This window comes from Sturnira hondurensis, unplaced genomic scaffold, assembly GCF_014824575.4.
Source record: "Sturnira hondurensis isolate 20B ecotype Veracruz unplaced genomic scaffold, ASM1482457v3 Scaffold0016184, whole genome shotgun sequence".
Lineage (NCBI taxonomy): Eukaryota > Metazoa > Chordata > Mammalia > Chiroptera > Phyllostomidae > Sturnira > Sturnira hondurensis.
This window is the reverse complement of record NW_028088815.1, coordinates 2,802,570-2,822,618: the sequence shown is the minus strand read 5'-3', so window position 1 is coordinate 2,822,618 and position 20,049 is coordinate 2,802,570. Positions and strand designations below refer to the sequence as shown.

At 37.3% G+C, this 20,049-nt stretch overlaps 1 protein-coding gene across 2 annotated transcripts in view; it reads left to right on the top strand.

Annotated features, from left to right (window-relative positions):
* PCCA (propionyl-CoA carboxylase subunit alpha) overlaps positions 1-20,049 on the top strand; it is a 468,144-nt gene that overhangs the window by 374,582 nt on the left and 73,513 nt on the right. For both annotated transcript variants that reach the window (XM_037065798.1, XM_037065799.1), the window contains one exon: positions 9,212-9,265. In XM_037065798.1, coding sequence (XP_036921693.1) covers positions 9,212-9,265 — 54 coding nt within the window. The remainder of the gene's footprint in view (positions 1-9,211; positions 9,266-20,049) is intronic.

Sequence of the window (20,049 nt, the reverse complement as noted above, 5' to 3'; positions counted from 1 at the left end):
CTTTTTACACTTCCAGGGCTGTCAAAGATGAAAACAAGAAGCTGCTACACTCCCAGCAGCCTTTTTAAAACTTCAGTGCAAGAGCAAAGAAATTTTCATATTTAAAATCCACTTAACTGTACAGTTGAGGATCTTTCCCTAACCTTTAAATGGAAGTGATTAAACTTCATTGTAATATGCTGAGTGCAAATATGAAGGCAAGAATCTAACAACATTCTGTAAATACCTTCCAAGTGATTAATATGCTCAAGTAAAATCACATGCCTGTGGATTGATGTTGGTATTTGTAGGTAGCTGTCTGCGAAAAAGACATTTTCAAAGATGAAATACATAAAATCTCACTTTAGAGTGACAATACAGTATTACAAAAATTGTGCTTAGTTATTATATTTTGCATGTTGCAAAAAATTGTGAAAATTGTTTTATCTCTTGTTATTTAAGTACTACATGGTATCCTTAATTTTGCCTATGGGCTTACAAAGGCTAAACTATTTACTATATGGAACTTTACAGAAAGAGTTCGCCTACCCTTGACTTAGACTAAGGTGGTGGCAATGGAGATGGTGAGAAGTGAACTAATTTGACACATAATTAGGAGGTAAGGCAGAAAAGATTGATAGATGAATTAGATATTGGAGGGATGAGCACCTAAGGGAAAAGGACTCATGGACATGGACAACAGTGTGGTGATTGTGGGGGGTGGGCATAACAGGACTAAATGGTAATGGGAAAAATACAATTAAAATTGTTTAAAAAAAGAATTAAGCGCCCTGGCTGGTGTAGCTCAGTGGATTGAGCACAGGCCTGTGAACCAGAGGATCGCGGTTTGATTCCCAGTCAGGGCACATGCCTGGGTTGCAGGCTGGTTCCCTGCAGGCCAACTCCCAGCAGGGGATGCACAAAAGGCAACCATACATTGATGTTTCTCTCCCTTTTTCCTTCCCCTCTAAAGATACATAAATAAATAAAATCTTTTTAAAAAAGCAAAAAAAAAAAAGAATTAAGTGTGAGCAACAGAATCAGTAATGGTAATATTTGCTGAGATGGGAAACCTAGGGGAGATGCAGCTTTGGGGAGAAATATTAAGAATTCTGTTTGGATTTGATAGATTTAATATGTGCATTAGATATCCAAGTGTTGATGTCCAATTAACAATTGACTATCTGAGTCTTTAACTCAGAAGACAAATGGGAGTTGGAAACATAAATGTGGTTAGCCATAGCATGTAGATTTTTTTTTCTAAAAGCATGGGTCCACCATATACAAAAGAATTAAGGTGAACACTTATCTTACACTGTATATAAAAATTAACTCAAGTGGATTAAAGGCCTCAATATAAGACCTAAAACTATAAAAGTCCTAGAAGAAATTGTAAGGTATGAAAAAGGCTTCTTGACATTGGACTTAAGAATAATTTCTTGGAGATTACACCAAAGTCATAGGCAGTATAAGCAAATAGAGACAGATTGGATGATAACAAACTTAAAAACGTTTGTGCATCAAATGATATAATTAACAGAATGAAAAGACATCCTACTGAATGGGAGAAAATGTTTGCAAATCATATGACTGGTAAGAGGTTAATATGCAGAATATGGAAGGAATTTCTACAACTTAACAAAAAAACCTAACTCAATTAAAAAGTGACCAAAGGATTTGAATAGGCATTTTTCTAATGATCATGTACAAATGGGTAACAAGCACATAAAAAGGTGCTTGACAGGCTAATCATACGAGAAGTGCAATCAAAACCACAATGAGATACTTCTTCATACCCATTAGGAGGGCTACTAACAAATAAACAGAAAATAACAAGTATTGGTAAGAACATAGAAAAATTGGAACCTTTGTGCACTGTTGGAAGAATTATAAACTGGTACAACTGGTATGGAAAAAAGGATGAGAGTTCCTCAAAAAAATGGTACAGCCAGATGATGAGTAGATAAACAAACTGTGGTATATACATAAAATTGGATGCTATCCAATCTGAAAAAGGAGAGAAGTTCTGTCAAATGCTACAACCATAGATAAACTTTAACATTATGCTAAGTGAAATACATCAGACACAAAAAGACAAATACTGTATGAGTCCTTTTACATAAGATATCTAAAGTAGTTAAATTTATAGAGACCAAAAGTATAATAGTAGTTACCAGGAGCTGGGGAGAGCAGGGAAAGGGGAGATGTTTAATGGGCATAGCATTTCAGATTTGTAAGATGGAAAACTTTTGGAGAATTGCTTCACAGCAATGTAAATATACTTACTGGTCTTAAGTTCAGTCTTAAGTATAAAGGCTGAAATTTATACTTAAAAATAATTAAAATGGAAAATTTTGGTTTTTACTACCAAAAAAATTCTATTACTTGAAAAATCTTAAGAGCCAAAGGAGTTTTATGAAAAAACTACAAAGTTGGAGGATTTATACAATCTGATTTTAAAATTATGTGTGAAACAGCAGTATCAAGGCAGTATGGTGTTGGGTCCAGACTGGTGTGGCTCAGTTGTTTGGGTGTCATTCTGCAAACCAAAAGGTTGCTGTTTTGATTCCTGGTCAGGGCACATGCTTGGCTTATGGGCCAAGTCCTTGATTGGGAGTGTGCAAGAGGCACCAGGTCCAGATTCTCTTATACATTGGTGTTACTCTCCTTCACTTTCTCCCTCTTTTCCCCTCTCTCTAAAAATAAATAAATAAAATCTTAAAAAAGAAAAAGACAATGTGGCATTGGGAGATAGACATGTAGATCAGTAAAACAGAACAGAGTCTAGAAATAGATCCAGATATAGATGGTCAGTTGATATTTTGGCAAGTGTGATAAAGAATGCAGTGGGAAATTCTCTTAAACAAATGGTGCTAGAACAACTGAGTGTCTGTTGGGGGAAGATAAACTCCTTTATTAGATAGCACATCAATGGTTGCTTGGAGGCAGGGACTAAGGTTGGATTGCAAAAGGGCAGGAAGAACCTTTTTGATGTGATGGATATGTTTTTTGTATCTAGTTGTGGTATCGTTCTTTTTACAAGTGTCAGAAATCATTGAATTCTATACTTTAAATGGAATGTGGGGGAGTTGTACATCCATTATACTTCAGTGAAGTTGTTTTTTAGGTGAGTATGTAGGGGTTGGGAGGAAGCATGGATCTAGATGAGATTACAGAAGAATGTAGATGCAAAAGAGAAGAGAGCTGAGCACTGGGTACTGTGGCACTTTAGTAGTTAGAAATTGAATGAAGATTTGAAACCAGCACTGGAGGCTAAGAAAGAGCTGCCAAGGAAGGACAAGAAAAACTGGGAGCTTGAGGTATGCTTGAAGCCAGTGAAAAAAGTATTTGGTTGAAAGGAATCATCAACTATATCTAGTGTTGATGAATAAGGTGAGGAAAAAACTGATGGATAGATAGGAGAAGGTAGAAATTTTAAGTCCCCTTGACAAGAATGATTACAGATGATTAGTGGGGACAAAAGCCAGCTGAAAATGGGCTCAAAAAGAATGGAAAGTGGAGGCTGTGTAGGTAGATGACTTTTCAAAGAGTCTTGCTTTAAAGGAGAAAAAGAAATGGGATAGCAGATTGAGGGAAATGTCTGTGGAAATTTTTTAATTCTTTGCATTTTATGTTGAATAAATTAGGTCAATTGTCCTGTAGTTTTCCATGGTCATAATTTCGCTGGTGCATCCCAAAGGCACACTTTAACCTGTTATTCCTTTGCCATCTTCTGTACATGGGTATTTGGGTTTCAAGATGTAATCAGATTCATATGCCATTATCTTTGGTAAGATTGAGTCCTAAGTGATGTGGTGTTCTCCATAAGAGGCCCATGACTGTGAGCATCACTCTGCTGATGATGAAGTCTCGGGTCATTAAATTTATCAAAGTTTAAAAAATGATGATGTTTTAATTTTGCCAGTTTTTTTCATATATTACTTGGAATGATTCTTAAAGAGAAACTCTATTTAACTACATCTTGGCTTACTTAGGAGTACAGTTTTCATGAGAAGGATAAAGTCAATACTTGATCCTTTCCTTTTACTTGCCAGTTCTTAAAATAGAGTTGGTTCCCTATTATTCTCCAAAGTGATTAAACTAGGATGTTATTTTTGTTATTTGTTGTTTGTTATTTTTGTTATTTTTGTTATTTGTTATGTTTTGTTATTTTTGTTATTTTTGTTTTTGCTTTGGGTATCCACTTTGAACTCATGGGTTTGAACATACCTGATATGCTTGAATCCTCAGCAGTTATCATTCTTACTGCTGATCAAACTGTCCCATGGTGGGCCACAGGTAATTTCTTCAAGTTGGCTTCTGAGTCCCTTTGGCATGACCAGTCTTTGAAAGCTCCCTTAACTGTCTGATATGGCAAGTTGTAGCAGCCTTATTTTTGCCCCAGACCTGAAATCAGCCATTTTTTGAATGAGAAAAATATTTATACACAATAATTAGGGTGCTAGGGGAGTTTGTTGCTACTAGGCCTTTACAGTGTTTCCAGGGAAGATTCAGAAATTGCCACCTCTGCCATCTTACCAGAATCCAATAGCTACAATCAGAAACTTTTTAATTCTGAAGAACTTATGATTGAGACTGTTGCTGTACAACAGAGGTGATTAATTTTGCTGATTCTCTACTGGCAAATGTGAGCTGGATCTTGTCACTCCTCTTTTCTGCCACAGGCTGGGATGTGCCTTGGTTTGGAAGTAATAGGGATGCTCTGAATGTTTTCCTCACTACTCTTAGAACCTCAGCAGTGTAGAAATCTATAGGCTATTAGACTGCTGATCCACAATCTAAATCATTTTACATCACCCCTTTTCTCCATTTCTTGACAGATCTACCTCTAATACTACCCAGTAAAAACTTCAGCTAGACAATTGAAGATTGAGAGCTATATAGGTCCTTCTTATTTTTCATGGTATGAACAGACATCAGAATTCTCAGGGGAGATTGGTTTTATGTTTCATTTTCTGCAGTACTGTTGGGATTAAGGAAGAAGTGTAAGAAATGATTTTTGTCCTTAACTCATCATCTAATCGATGATCTAGAATAAGACATTGTAGAGATATTTCATCCTGCACAAGTGAAAATGCTTGGGTTGGGAGTCTTATTCTCCGATTGCAATGTAGGCAAATTACTTTTTACATTCCTGTACCTTTAGTTTCCTTATAAGTAAAACAAAATGTAGATTTTTCAAATCTGTTTGCCTTCAAATTCTAAGTTTCTATGAATGAATCAGGGTTACTTCTGTTGCGTTCAGTTTGCTCTTGTGTACTCTGACCTAAATGATTGCAGTAACATCTTCCTAGGCCTCCCAGCCAAGTCCCTCCTCATTTCTGCATATCTTCAACCTTGCCTCAGACCATTGATCTTCTGAAACATCAACATGCTACTCTCTAGTTCTTAAGTACAAAGACTTTGTTAAGTATGAACTCTCTGTGCAAGATGTGAAATACCATATTTTTCAGACTATATGATTCACTCCCCCCAAATTTGGGAGGAAAGGGGGCATGTGTCTTATAGTCTGAATGTAGCTTACCTGGCGCGCTGTGGGGGAGCAGTGGGGGAGCGGGGTCTCAGGTTATTAAATATTTTACCACACTTTTTGCTTCAGAATTTTCTTTTCCTGTTTTCCTCTAAAACCTAGGTGCGTATTATGGTCCAGGGTGTCTTATAGTCGAAGAAGAATATAGTAGGTCTGTAATTCCTTCTCAGTTTCCTTTTTTGCCACTTCCCTTCATCAACTAAACCTGTCTCTGAACTACTCACTATTCCGTAAACTTGCCATGTTACTTTTTTTTTTTTTTTTTTAGATTTTATTTGTTTATCTTTCGAGGAGGAAGGGAAGGAAAGAGGGAGAGAAATATCAATGTATGGTTGCCTCTCATGTGTCCCCTGCTAGGAACTGGCCTGCAACCCAGACATGTGCCCTGACTAGGAATCGAACTGAGACCCTCTGGTTTGCAGGCCCATGCTCAATCGACTGAACTACACCAGCCAGGGCCATGTTATTTCTTAATCCGAAATTTTATAAACTGTTTTATCAGACCAAAATTTTCTCTTTTCCTTCCATTTTGGAGAATTCCTGCTCACATTTTAATAACCATCTCTACTGTCTGTAAGTCTTCCTTAACCTTTCTGGCACTTAGTTGATAAGAGGCCTTTCTGGCCTCTTATCCTATAAGACTCTGTACATTTTGTACCATAGATTTATCGTATTGAATTATAATTCATTTTAGAATCATATACTTTTCTTTAACCTCCTTGAGCATAAATTATAATTCTGCTAGTAGTGCTCAGTACATAGATGGATGGATGGGTAGATGGATGGAAGGGTGACTAAAGTAGAAGTGACGGTATTATAACCTAGGATTCAAGACTCAATTTTAATCCCTTAGGACATTGAGGGAAAGAATCTATTTTATTCCACTGTGCATTATTTCTCTTTTTCATTATTAAGTTATACATATCCATATAGACTAATAGAAATAACAGATAAATCAAAAAGAAAGGTCAACTAATATCTTTTACCCAGAAACAACAGTTAAATGTTTTATGTGCATTATTTGTGTTAGAATTTTATGTAAACATATAAAGTTTTTAAACAATGTTCAGTCTGAATATACTGTTTTGTTCTTTCTTTTTGCAATTAAAAATATAAACATGTTTAATGCTTTTAAGCTTTTTAAATGGCTACGTAAATATACTATATATTATTCAACCACTTTCTTTTGTTTCTTATTTGATTGCTTGAAATTTTTACATTCCATGAATTACACTATGATAACATATTTGGCTATATTTTTTTGCCTACTTATGACTTTTTTCTTAGGAGAAATTTTTACAAGTGGAATGAATGGATAAAAATACTGATTTTGAGCTTTATACACTAACACAACACCTTGAATATGCTAGTTAGATTACTATTGCGTCAAGTCAACTTGGCAATATTTTCTGGTAGGGGCAAACATATAGGTATCATAGTGCATTAAGCTGCTTTCCTTCTTATTGGTCTAACCTCCATCAGTCAAGGAACCAGGGCCTCAACCTGAATTCTAGAGGTTCACCCTGGGTTCTATGACTTAAGTAATCATAAAGGTTAGAGTTAGTAAATCTCCACTTCCTTAAAAGAAATAAAAACAGGCCTTCTGCTGAGGGAAGGCCACTAACACTTTATACAGAGCTAAGTCTGGGCACTTAAAAAGATTCATAGCCACTTAATTAGAACTGCTTTATTTGTTTGCAAAGTCTTTGAAGCCAATTGACTCTCTTTGATAAGCACTAAAAAGAAAGTTTTGAAGAACAGATTAAGAGTAAGTAGAGCAATTTTATAGGTGAGAATATTTAAAAGAAGTATAATTTACTTGCAGTGTACTAGTCATTCATTTCTAGCAAACATAAATTCAAAAAGCAACTTTATTGAGATGTAATTCACATACCATACAGTTCACCTAAAGTGTACAAATTGGTGTTCTTTGTCTCTTCACAATATTTGTGCAATCATTGCCACAATAAATTTTGAAACATTTTCACACCCCAAAAGAAAACCTCATACTAATTAGCAGTCATTCCCCAATCACTAACAACTCTCCTTCCTGCATGCAACCTTCAAGCAATCAATCTTTCAGTGTCTTCCTCCTTCCTTCTTTCCTTAAAAAAATGGAATTTAATTTTTACCTTATTCCTGATATTTTTTAAAGTTTTGTAGAAGCATGACCACTTTTAGAATTTACATGGCATATTAACACTTATATCAGTTGATAAGTAAATAATTATTTGAGTGAAAACATAATTTTTAATGAACCACTTAACATATGCATTTACCTTTTATTGCAAAGGTTTTTTTATTAAATTGTTGACATTATTACAGATATCCTTCATTACATTTACTTTGTACACAAACTATTATCTAAGAAAAACAAAATGGTAAGGTAAGTGTTGACTTCTAGATTTCAAAAAGATGTGGAAATTTTTCTTGAAGAAATTTTCTCTAACTGTTTCTTCCTTGCTTCAGTGTGGGCTTGTTTCTCAAGTATGGATCTGACAAGATCTTCCACGTGAGACATTGCAAAGAACAATTTCCTGTTGAATCTGTTTCTTAGGAAGCAAGGTATAGGTAACTTGAACTTTTGTCAGATGATTTTTCCAAAGATGTCTCTTATAGAAGCACCAGATCTGGCTTTTTCTTGAGAAGTTCAAAGAAGCCTTAGGATATCTTCTCTTTCCTGGACAACCTTATCTAATGCATCCATGAATCTACTTCTTCTAACCATTCTAGACTTTACAGTGGCAGTCTCTGCCACTTGGCCTTCTGGTCTAGCATTAGAAGCATTTTTTTTTTTTTTAAGTAGAATACACCATGCCCTGGCTGGTGTAGCTCAGTGAATTGATCACGGGCATGTGAAGCAAAGGGTCACTGGTTCAATTCCCAGTCAGGGCACATGCCTGGGTTGCAGGCCAGATTCCCAGTGGGGAACCCATGAGAGGCAACCACACATTGATGTTTCTCTCCCACTCTTTCTCCTTCCTGTCCCCTCTCTCTAAAAATAAATAAATAAAATATTAAAAGAAAGAAAGGAAAAAAAAAGTAGAACATACCACAATTTATGTATATATTCATTACTTTTCTCCTTAAATGCCAACAAGTGTATGAAGCTCCAGTTTTCACTTTTCCCTCCCACCTCTAATTCCTTGGGTCTTCAAAATTTCTTCCAATACTTCCTTGACAAAGTTGTATAAAGTAATCTGCACTAGTGAAAGGAGGTGATATTTGGTGTATTCTTAGGCAACAGACTAAGGGAAAACCTGCAACCTGTGACCTGGAAGTGTTTGGGGTGGCTGAGAGTTTTTGGCAAAGAATGGCCAAAATGCACCAATCTGTTTCCTGTTTCTACGGAGTTACGTATTCTGGACATTTCATGTTAAATGGAATCATGTATGTGGTTATTTGTGACTGGCCTCTCTTATAGTGTATATCAGTACTTCATTCTTTTTATGGCCAAATAATATCCCATTGATATTTTGTTTACCCATTTATCAGTTGATGGACGTGAGTTATTATTTGACTATTAGAAATAATGTTATAAACATTCATGTACACAGTTTTGTGTGGAATCAAATTAATTTTTTATGATTATAATTAACATTTATTTATTTGTGAAATTCAACAATCTTTATGTTTACTGGACATTTTGCAAATTCATTTTATCCCTCTTTTTTTCCCCAGTGTCTTTCACGAGAAGCAGGTGGAAACATGAGCATTCAGTTTCTTGGTACAGTGGTAAGTATCAAAGAAATGTTATCTTGTATATTCTCCTAACTTTCATTTAAAAAAAAGGTTTGATTACTTTTAGCCCATGTTTTTGAACTTGGCTTCATCATGATTTTATTTGGCTATTAAATGAGATGCCTTTGTATAAAAGGTGGGTTCTTTAAAGTGTTAAACTTTCCATAATAGAATGCTTTTTTAGCAATTTCTAATTAGAAAATAGTTTTAAAAAATATTTGAGTTTGTTGAGTATTTCAAGTACTTTCTGCTACTGGATATTTTCTCCCTGTTTTCATAATAAAATAAGAACATATGGGCCCTGGCTGGTGTAGCTCAGTGGATTGAGCGTGGGCCTGTGAACCAGACGTTCGGGGTTTGATTCCCAGTCAGGGCACATGCCTGGGTTGCAGGCCAGTTCTCTGCAGGGGCCAGTTCCCAGCAGGGGATGCACGAGAAGCAACCATACATTGATGTTTCTCTTCCTCTCTCCTACCCTTCCCATCTAAAGATAAATAAATAAATATTTTTTAAAAAGTGAATAAGTATGAAGGACACATGGACAATGGGGGCGGAGATGGGAGGAGGGTGGGGAGCACTGGGGGAGGCAGGGCTGGGAATACAAGAAAGAAAACTGTACTTGAACAAAAGTTAAATAAAAAAAATTATTAAATTTAAAAAAAAGGAAAAAAAGAACATATGTATTATATAAAGGTTCTTTTAAAAATAGTGACTTTTTGGGGATTTTTGCTCAGCTTTCTACCTTTATTAGGTCCTGTCAAGTCCACACTTCTAATGAAGTTAAATCATAATTTTGTATCTTGATTTTTTCACTTATAATCTTATTAATCATTTTCCACATTGCTGTAAAATATTAGCATAGTTTAAATGAAGCTGTATTTAATGATCTGATGAGTAGATGTGGCATATTTTACTTCTCCTGAATCCCTCTCTTAGGTATTTCAGTTGCCTCTCATTTTTGCCATTACAGTTGGTGTTATAATGACCAACTTCATGTATCTTGCTTTTTTTGACATTTTAAATTATTTTCAAATATGTATATTTTCAAAACTTTATAAGATAGATTTTATTCTAAACTGAGTCAAAACCGTACATAATTTTATGGGTTAATATACATGTTGCCAGTTATTTTATACCTCTTCTGAAAGGCACTCATATATTAGGATATCACTTTGCATTCTCACTAGTATTATAATTTTCAAAATATCTAACTCTATCTGGTGAAAAGAAATTTTCTTTATAGTTCCTATCTTTTATAATTTTACACATTAATAATTATGTTAGTTATAGTTCTAAAATAATTTTACTGTTAAAAAGGTACCTTATATTAATTACCATGTCTATTTATTGCTATTGTATATGAACATTTCTCCATGTATTCATCTACTAGGTATCATTTATAATCTTTAAAATGTGTATTCAATAAAATCATCTATAATAATAAAAAAATAAAATGTGTATTCATGTGCTGTGGGTACCTTGTTCAGGCTATAAATTTACACTGGATTTGGGGGTCTTGAAGATATCAGAGGAGAGGTCTATAGCTTGGGTCAAAAAAGTAGTGGTTTTTGCAGCCATTGAGGTAGGAAGGATATTAATAATGATGAAAATTTATAGTTTATGTATAGAGATGTAGTTAAGTTCATATACAGTAGTATATGTATATACTCTTGTTCTGTGTATTGTAACTTTTAAGTGTTATACCTAAGACTTATGGTTATTCTTGTTTTTCTGATTAAAAAAAGCAATAGATACTTTTTCAGTGGAAAATTTAGATATTATTTAAATTCATGTCTAAAGAAATTGTGTTAGTAATATTAGTAAGGGTTCTCCAGAGAAACAGAATCAATAGAATGTATGTGGGGTGGGGCAGGGGGCGAGGGGAGGAAGGAGGAGAAAGATGATCGATTTTGAGGAATTGATTTACATGATTGTGGGGCCAAATCCAAAATCTTCCAGGGCAGGCCAGGGAACAGTTGCAGTTCAAGTCCAAGACAGTGTGCTTACAGGATTTCTCTTTGCTTGGGAGCTCAGTACTTCAAACAGTTGAATAAGACCCACTCATATTATGGGGGGTAATCTGCTTTACTCCGTTTACTGATTTAAATGTTAATTTCATCTAAAGAATACCTTCATGGTAACATTTAAAATAATGTTTTGCCAAATGTCTGGGTACTGTGGCCTAGCCAAGTTAACATATACAATTAGCCTTCACACAAGTACACATCCTATTTCCTAGAGGTCAGTATTTAAGTTATTAACAACAGACATATTCACTTCTGGCCAAGATGGAGGCGTAGGTGGAAACACTGCACCTCCTTGCAAAACCAAGTTTAAAGACAACAAAGTTTTAGTAACAAAAAGGCAGCCAGAACACAGCAGATTGAACTGTATGGAAGTCTGACAACAACGAACCATTTAGCCGGACGGGTAAGAGGAGCAGAGTCAGCAGCAGAGCAGGGTCGGGAAGGAAAGAGCGCAAGTGGCGGTTGGCGGATCCCAGGTGTGGGGTGGCAACGGGCGGACCCACTGAGGGCGCAAGCCAGCTGGCTGACTGCGGTCACACATTCACGCACAGATAAACCAAGTGAAGGAGCAAACAGTGACACAGACTGCTCAGGCTAGGGCCCCAGTGACCGGAATTAGAGCCTGAAAGCACCAATTGGAAAGACTTTCAGGGTCGAGGTGCCTAGGGAAGCTCCCAGGCTCACAGAGTTCATTGGAGAGACCCACAGGGTCCTCGAGGGTGCACAAACCCACACACCTGGGAACCAGCACCAGAAGGGCCCAATTTGCTTGTGGGAAGCCACAGAGGGGACAGAAATCTGAGAGAGAGCAGAACAAATGCCATTGCCTCTCTCTGACCCCGTCCCTACATACAGCATCAAAACCCAGCCACCTGGGTTGCCCTGCCCTGGGGAACACCTAAGGCTCTGCCCCTCATACATTACAGGTGTGAACAGACCAAAACATTATGGCTCAAGAACAGCTCAAAGTCCCAGAGCCAATAAATCTAAGCGACTGAGAGATAGCTAACTTTTCAGATGCACAGTTCAAAACACTGGTGATCAGGATGCTGACAGAACTGGTTGATTTTAATCACAAATTAGAGGAACATATGAAGGCTAAACTAATTGAAATGAAGGGAAATGCACAGGAAACCAATAGTGATGGAAAGGAAACTGGGACTCAAATCAATGGAGTGGACCAGAAAGAAGAAAAAAATGACTAAACAGAAAAGAAGAAACAAGAATTGAAAAAAAAAAATGAGGAGAGGCTTAGGAACCTCCAGGACATCTTTAAACATTCCAACATCCGAATTATAGGGGTACCAGAAGGAGAAAAGAAACAGTCATGAGTGGAAAACTTATTTGAACAAATAATAAAGGAGAACTTCCCCAATCTGGCAAAGGAAATAGACTTCCAGGAAATCCAGGAAGCTCAGAGAGTCCCAAAGAAGTTGGACCCAAGAAGGAACACACCAAGGCACATCATAATTACATTAGCCAAGACTAAAATGAAGGAGAGAATTCTAGAAGCAGCAAGAGATAAGGGGACAGTCACCTACAAAGGAGCTCCCATCAGACTGTCAGCTGATTTCTCAAAAGAGACCTTCCAGGCAAGAAGGGGCTGGAAAGAAGTATTCCAACTCATGAAAGGCAAGGACCTACATCCAAGATTGCTCTATCCAGCAAAGCTTTCATTTAGAATGGAAGGACAGATAAAGTGCTTCTCAGATAAGGTCAAATTAAAAAATTTCATCATCAGCAAACTCTTATTATATGAAATGTTAAAGGGACTTATCTAAGAAAAAGGAGATAAAAGATATGAACAGTGAAAGGACAGCAAACTCACAGTTATTAACAACCACACCTAAAACAAAAGCAAACTAAGAGGACAGCTAGATCAGGAGTGGAACCATAGAAATGGAGATCACATGGAGGGTTAGCAACAGGGGAGTGGGAGGAGGAGAAGGGGGGAGAAAGTACAGAGAATAAGTAGCATAGACAGTAGGTAGAAAATGGACAGGGGGGAGGGCAAGAATAGTATGGGAAATATAGAATCTAAGGAACCTGTGGCACGTGGGACATAAACTAAGGGGGGACTGGTGGGGGAGGGATGTGCAGGGTGGAGGGGAATGAAGCGGGGGAAATGCTACAACTCTAATGGCATAATCAATAAAATATATTAAAAAGCAATAGACATATTCTTCCAGAAATAAAATTACACCATTTTTATGCAACGATAATTTATGCACAGTTTCCCAGGTCATTACATAAAAAAATCTATATCATTTTTTACAGGATTGGTTTCTTTTTAAAACATTATTTTCTTTCATTGGTTCTAGAGAGAGGGGAAGGGAGGGAGAAAGAGAGGGAGAGAAACATTGAATGGTTGCCTCTTGCATGTGCTCCAACTGCAGACTGAACCCTCAAGCCAGGCATGTGCTCTGAGTGAGAATCAAATTTGCAGTCTTTGGGTTTGCAGGATGTTGTCCAAGCAAGTGACACTGGCCAGGGCTATGTCATTCTTTTTAATGGTTACATAGAATTATATTATGTGGCGATTTTCCTGTACTTTAGTGCTCATGCTAGAAAGTGCTCTTAAGCTGTCTCTGCTACTTGGTCTTCTTCCTTGGATTCTAATAGATTACTCAGTGTTAGTGTATTGAAAACTGAGTTCTTGGTAGCTACAACCTGCAAAAACAAACAAACAAAATGAACAGTTTTTCCTGCAGTGGTTTCCTCAGAAAATGCCAACTTGAACTTAAACCTTGTAATTTTCTTTTTTTATTGTTTTTAAATTTTTTTATTATTGTTCAAGCACAGTTGCCTCTATTTTCCCCCCACTACTCCCCCCAACCCTAGCGATCCCTACCTCCCACCCCTGGTCCCAACCCCTGTCTTGGTTTTGTCCATGTGTCCTTTATAGATGTTCCTGAAAACCCTTCCCCCTTGTCCCCACATTATCCCCAGACATTATCCCCTCTTTACTGTCAGTTTGTTCTTTTTTTTTCAAAGATTTTATTTGTTTACTTTTAGAGAGAGGAGACATGAAGGAGAAAGAGAGGGAGAGAAATATAAATGTGTGGTTGGCTCTCGTGTGGCCCCCACTAGCGACCTGGCCCTCAACCCAGATATGTGCCCTGACTGGGAATCAAACTTGCAACCATTTGGTTGCCTGTACTCAATCCACTGAGTTATACCAGCCAGGGCTGTCAGTTTGTTCTTAATTTCAGTGTCTCTGGTTATATATTGCTTGCTTGTTTGTTTTGTCATCTAGGTTCCACTTAAAGACGAGATCATATGGTATTTGTCTTTCACTGCCTGGCTTATTTCACTTAGCATAATGCTCTCCAGTTCCAGCCATGCTGTCACAAAGGGTAGGAGCCCCTTCTTTCTTTCTGCAGTGTAGTATTCCACTGGGTAAATGTACCACAGTTTTTTGATCCACCAGTTTACTGATGGGCACTTAGGTTACTTCCAGCACTTGGCTATTGTAAATTGTGCTGCTATCAACATTGGGATGCATAGGTTCTTTTGGATTGGTGTTTCAAGATTCTTAGGATATAATCCCAGCAGTGGAATTGCTGGGTCCAAAAGCAGTTCCATTTTTGGTTTTCTGGGGAAATTCTATACTGTTTTCCACAGTGGCTGCACCAGTCTGCATTCCTACTAACAGTGCACTAGGGTTCCTTTCTCTCCATATCCTCTCCAACACTTGTTTGTTGCTTTGTTTATGATGGCCATTGTCACTGGTGCAAAGTGGTATCTCATTGTGGTTTTAATTTGTATCTCTCTGATGGCTAGTAATGCTAAGCATCTTTTCATATGTCTCTGGGCCCTCTGTGTGTTCTTCTTGGAGAATTGTCTGTTCAAATCCTTTGCCCATTTTTAATTGGGTTGTTTGTCTTCCTAGAGTAAAGTTTTGTGATTTCTTTATATATATTTGAAGATCAAACCCCTATCTGAGGTATCACTGGCTAATATGTTTTCCCATATGGTTGGTTCTCTTTTTATTTTAATGCTGTTTTCCTTAGGCATTCAGAAGGTTTTCATTTTGATGATATCCCATTTGTTTATTTTTTCCCTTTAAATTCCCTTGCACTAGAGGACATATCAGTGAAAATATTGCTGTGTAGAATATCTGAGATTTTCCTGCTGATGTTTTCCTCTAGGACTTTCTATGGTGTCACGCTTTATATTTAAGTCTTTTATTCACCTTGAATTTATTTTTGTGTATGATGTAAGTTTGTGATCAAGTTTCATTTTTTTGCATGTAGCTGTCCAGATCTTCCAACACCATTTGTTGAAGAGGCTATTTTTACTTCATTTTATGCTTCTCCCCACTTTGTGAAATATTAGTTGACCATAGAGACTTGGGTTTATTTCTGGGCTCTCTATTCTGTTCCATTGGTTTATGTGTCTGTTCTTATGCCAGCACCAGGCTGTTTTGATTACAGTGGCCTTGTAATCCTGTTTGATATTGGGTATTGTTATCCCTCCTGCTTTGTTCTTTGTTTTCAAAATTGCTGCAGCTATTGGGGTTGTTTATGGTTCCATATAAATTTTTGAAATGTTTTAAAACCTTGTAATTTTCTTGATTCATGCCTTTGTTATACCACCTCCACTGCTTTCATCATCTCTTATCCAAATTATTGCAGCAGCCTCATGCACATGCTTCAGGGTCTCTTCCTTTACCTTGTCTCTGCCAGGACTATCTGCTCTCAGATGTCTACATAGTAGATTCTCTCCCTTTCTTCAAGCCTGTATACATCGGCCACCTCCTTCTAGTCATACTCTGAAGTTATGACCACCCTTCTCCTCATTTTATTTTCCCTTTCCTCTACTTTATTCTTTTTTAGTAGTTACAACTATTGACACACTTTAATATCCAATGTATTTTACTTTTTAAAATGTCTTTAATGTCAATCTTCCCTACTTGAATGAAATAAGTTCCATGAGCATAGGGCTTTTTGTCTGTTTGGCTTGTTACTCTATACCTAGCACTCAGAACAAGGCTTTAGTGTATAGTAAGCATTCAATACATATTTGCCAAATGAATAAATAAAATTGACAAGCGCAGGACCAAAGTATTAGATGTAAAAAGGAAATGTGAAGTAGGCAAATATAGAAACAAATGAAGAAAAAGAAAAGTTCAGGGAATTTTGGGACCTTAGAGATTAACCCTTCTTCTTCAGGTAAGGAAACTATGCATCAGAAAAGATAACTTGTGAGGATTTGATGCTGAAAAAAAAAGAAAACTTGTTTTACCTAATGTTTCATGTCCAGTTGGTGGTAGAGCAAAGAAGTGTACTCAAATTTCTAAGCTCTCAGCTCAGTGCTCATCTCATCAGCAAATGCTCTTTATTCCCTTTCATCCACTTCAGGCACTGAAAACATAATAGAAGAAAAATATACATGTATGTATATAGCACCTCAGTTCAGTCACCTGAAACATACTATTAAAAAAAATCAGGACTTCCGCCAAGATGGAGGCGTAGGTGGAAGCACTGTGTCTCTCCCACAACCAAGTTTGAATACAACAAAGGTTTAGTAAACAAAGACGCAGCCAAAGAACAGAAAATTGAACTATACAGAAGTCCGACAACAACAAACCATTCAACCGGGACGGTAAGGGGGGCGGGGCCAGCAGTGGAGCAGGAACGGGCAGGTAAAGATCCCCCGACTCAGGTGCGCAGGTGGCCAGACAGCAGCGTGGACCGTGGACCCAGTGCTGGTGACGGGCAGGCTGACTGCAGCAGTCACACATTCATGTGCAGATAAACCAGCAGAGGAGTGAGCAGTGAGATGGACCGTACAGGCCCCAGCAGGCGAACCCAGTGAGTGCGCAAGGGGGCCGGCTGACTGCGGTCACACATTCTGGTGCAGTGGGACAGACCGAGCGGCCCAGCGGCGGGAGGCAGCAGAGGGGACTGCCATTGCTTTCCTTTGACCCCGCCTCCACATACAGCATCACAACCCAGTGACTGAGTTGCCCCACCCTGGTGAACACCTAGGGCTCTCCCCCCCATATGTAACAGGCACGAACAGTCCAAAATATGGCTCAAGAAGAACTGAAAGCCCCAGAGCCGATAACTCTAAGCAAAAAAGAAATAGCCAGCCTCTCAGATGCACAGTTAAAAATACTGGTGATCAGGATGCTCACAGAATTGGTTGATTATAGTCACAAATTAGAGGAACATATGAAGCCTAAACTAATTGAAATGAAGGGAAATGCACAGGAAACCAATAGTGATGGAAAGGAAACGGGGACTCAAATCAATGGAATGGACCAGAAGGAAGAACAAAACATCCAACCAGAAAGGAATGAAGAAATGAGAATTCAAAAACATGAGAAGAGGCTTAGGAACCTCCAGGACATCTTTAAACATTCCAACATCTGAATTATAGGGGTACCAGAAGGGGGAAAGAAACAGCCACGAGTGGAAAATGTATTTGAACAAATAATAAAGGAGAACTTCCCCAATCTGGCAAAGGAAATAGACTTCCAGGATATTCAGGAAGCTCAGAGAGTCCCAAAGAAGTTGGACCCAAGAAGGAACACACCAAGGCACATCATAATTACATTAGCCAAGACTAAAATGAAAGAGAGAATCCTAGAAGCAGCAAGAGATAAGGGGACAGTCACCTACAAAGGAGTTCCCATCAGACTGTCAGCTGATTTCTCAAAAGAGACCTTCCAGGCAAGAAGGGGCTGGAAAGAAGTATTCCAACTCATGAAAGGCAAGGACCTACATCCAAGATTGCTCTATCCAGCAAAGCTTTCATTTAGAATGGAAGGGCAGATAAAGTGCTTCTCAGATAAGATCAAATTCAAGGAGTTCACCATCACCAAGCCCTTATTATATGAAATGTTAAAGGGACTTATCTAAGAAAAAGGAGATAAAAGATATGAACAGTGAAAGGACAGCAAACTCACAGTTATTAACAACCACACCTAAAACAAAAGCAAACCAAGAGGACAGCTAGATCAGGAGCAGAACCATAGAAATGAAGAACACATGGAGGGTTAGCAACAGGGGAGTGGGAGGAGGAGAAGAGGGGAGAAGGTACAGAAAATATCATAGACAGTAGGTAGAAAATAGATAGGGGGAGGGCAAGAATAGTAGGGGAAGTATAGAATCTAAAAACTTGAGACATGTGGTCATAAACTAAAGGGGGGGGCTTGTGGGGGGAGGGGGTTTGCAGGATGGAGGGGAATGAAGGGGGGGAATAGAACAACTGTAATGGTATAATCAAAATATATTTAAAAAAATAAAATTAAAAAATCACACACACATGCTATATATCTGACACTACCCTTCTCCTTTAGTAAATGATGGATTACTTACTAACAAATCCCAAAGAGGGTCTGTGTCCATTTTATTTATATGGTTTATATAGACAAGGGATGTCAATTTCTAGAGTAATTACTGTAAAATTCTACAACACAGCAATTTGGATGGCCAATGTAGTTTGTTACAGTGCATGTTTCTGGATGTATTATTAGTAATATTATATCAGTATGGGGGTGGGAAAGAAAAGGTTTTGAGATAGTGCAACTGTTACAACAAATGTAGAGTGATTTCTAGCTAGCATGTGCTGGTTTAGTCCAAAATTATCTATACAGATGCAGTTTCCAAGACTCACCTGTCAGGAATAGCAGTAGCACATCCATGGTAAAGGTGAGATTTCCCAAATACACACTTGTGTTTGTGACAATCCTTGTAGAATTTTCTATATAAATTGAGACTTTTGAACATGAAAAACATGCCCTTTGGTGTTCAAAGAAGTGTTTAATTATAATCTAAAAAGGTACTTTTGTTGTTATTAATAAAGTTCAGAAATTTTACTGTTTCAGCTTAGAGAAGGTACGGACTTAATTTCATTCCTTTCTTACTCACACTGAACTTTTAAAAAGTTCAGTTTGTTATTTTCATTTCCAATAAAACAAATCTCATTACATTTTAAAAATTTGGTCTCTCCTTTCTGTTTTGCTCTTTGAACTTTATGTAAAATTATCAGGTAGTGTTAACTGATTACATCTGCGAAGACAGTATTTCCAAGAAAGGTCCCATTCTGAAATTCTCGATGAACATGAATTTTTCAGTGACACTATTTAATCTAGTGCACACCCTGTACAGGCATAAAAGCATATTTGATATCTATGAAAGTTAAAAAACAACTCAGGAAATTTACTTAATATGTATTTTAATATATATTCCATCAAATATATATATCAAAATATATTTGATAAAGAGCATCCTAAGTAAATGATAAGTATGTAATAATATACCTTATTTAGTACATAATAAGTATACAATAATGTACCTGATTTGAGTACTTTCATTTATTTTTCAAAGTATTTTATCGTCACCTGTACAATTGGTGTTAGTATATAGTCCATACTCAAAACATGCTAAAATGCTGATGAAGCCTGTGGCTAAATTTTGGAGGACAATACTGAGCATAGAAAGGTAAAGTGACTATTCTGTGCTAATAACTGGTAGAATGAGAATGCAAAACCAGGGTCTGATATTAAGTAAGGTTTTAACCATCAGAGTGCCTTAAAAAAATTGCTTTACTGTGTAATCCAGGGAACTCTTTGTAGTAACTGCGCTATCTTAGGATAAGATAAGATATCTTGGGATACTATGACAAAATACCATAGATCAGGTGGTTTCAACAACAGACATCAGATTTTTGGTGAGCAGTTGGCCATCTAGCCTGCAGTTGGCCATCTTGTAGCTATTATCCTCACAAGAGAGAGAAAAT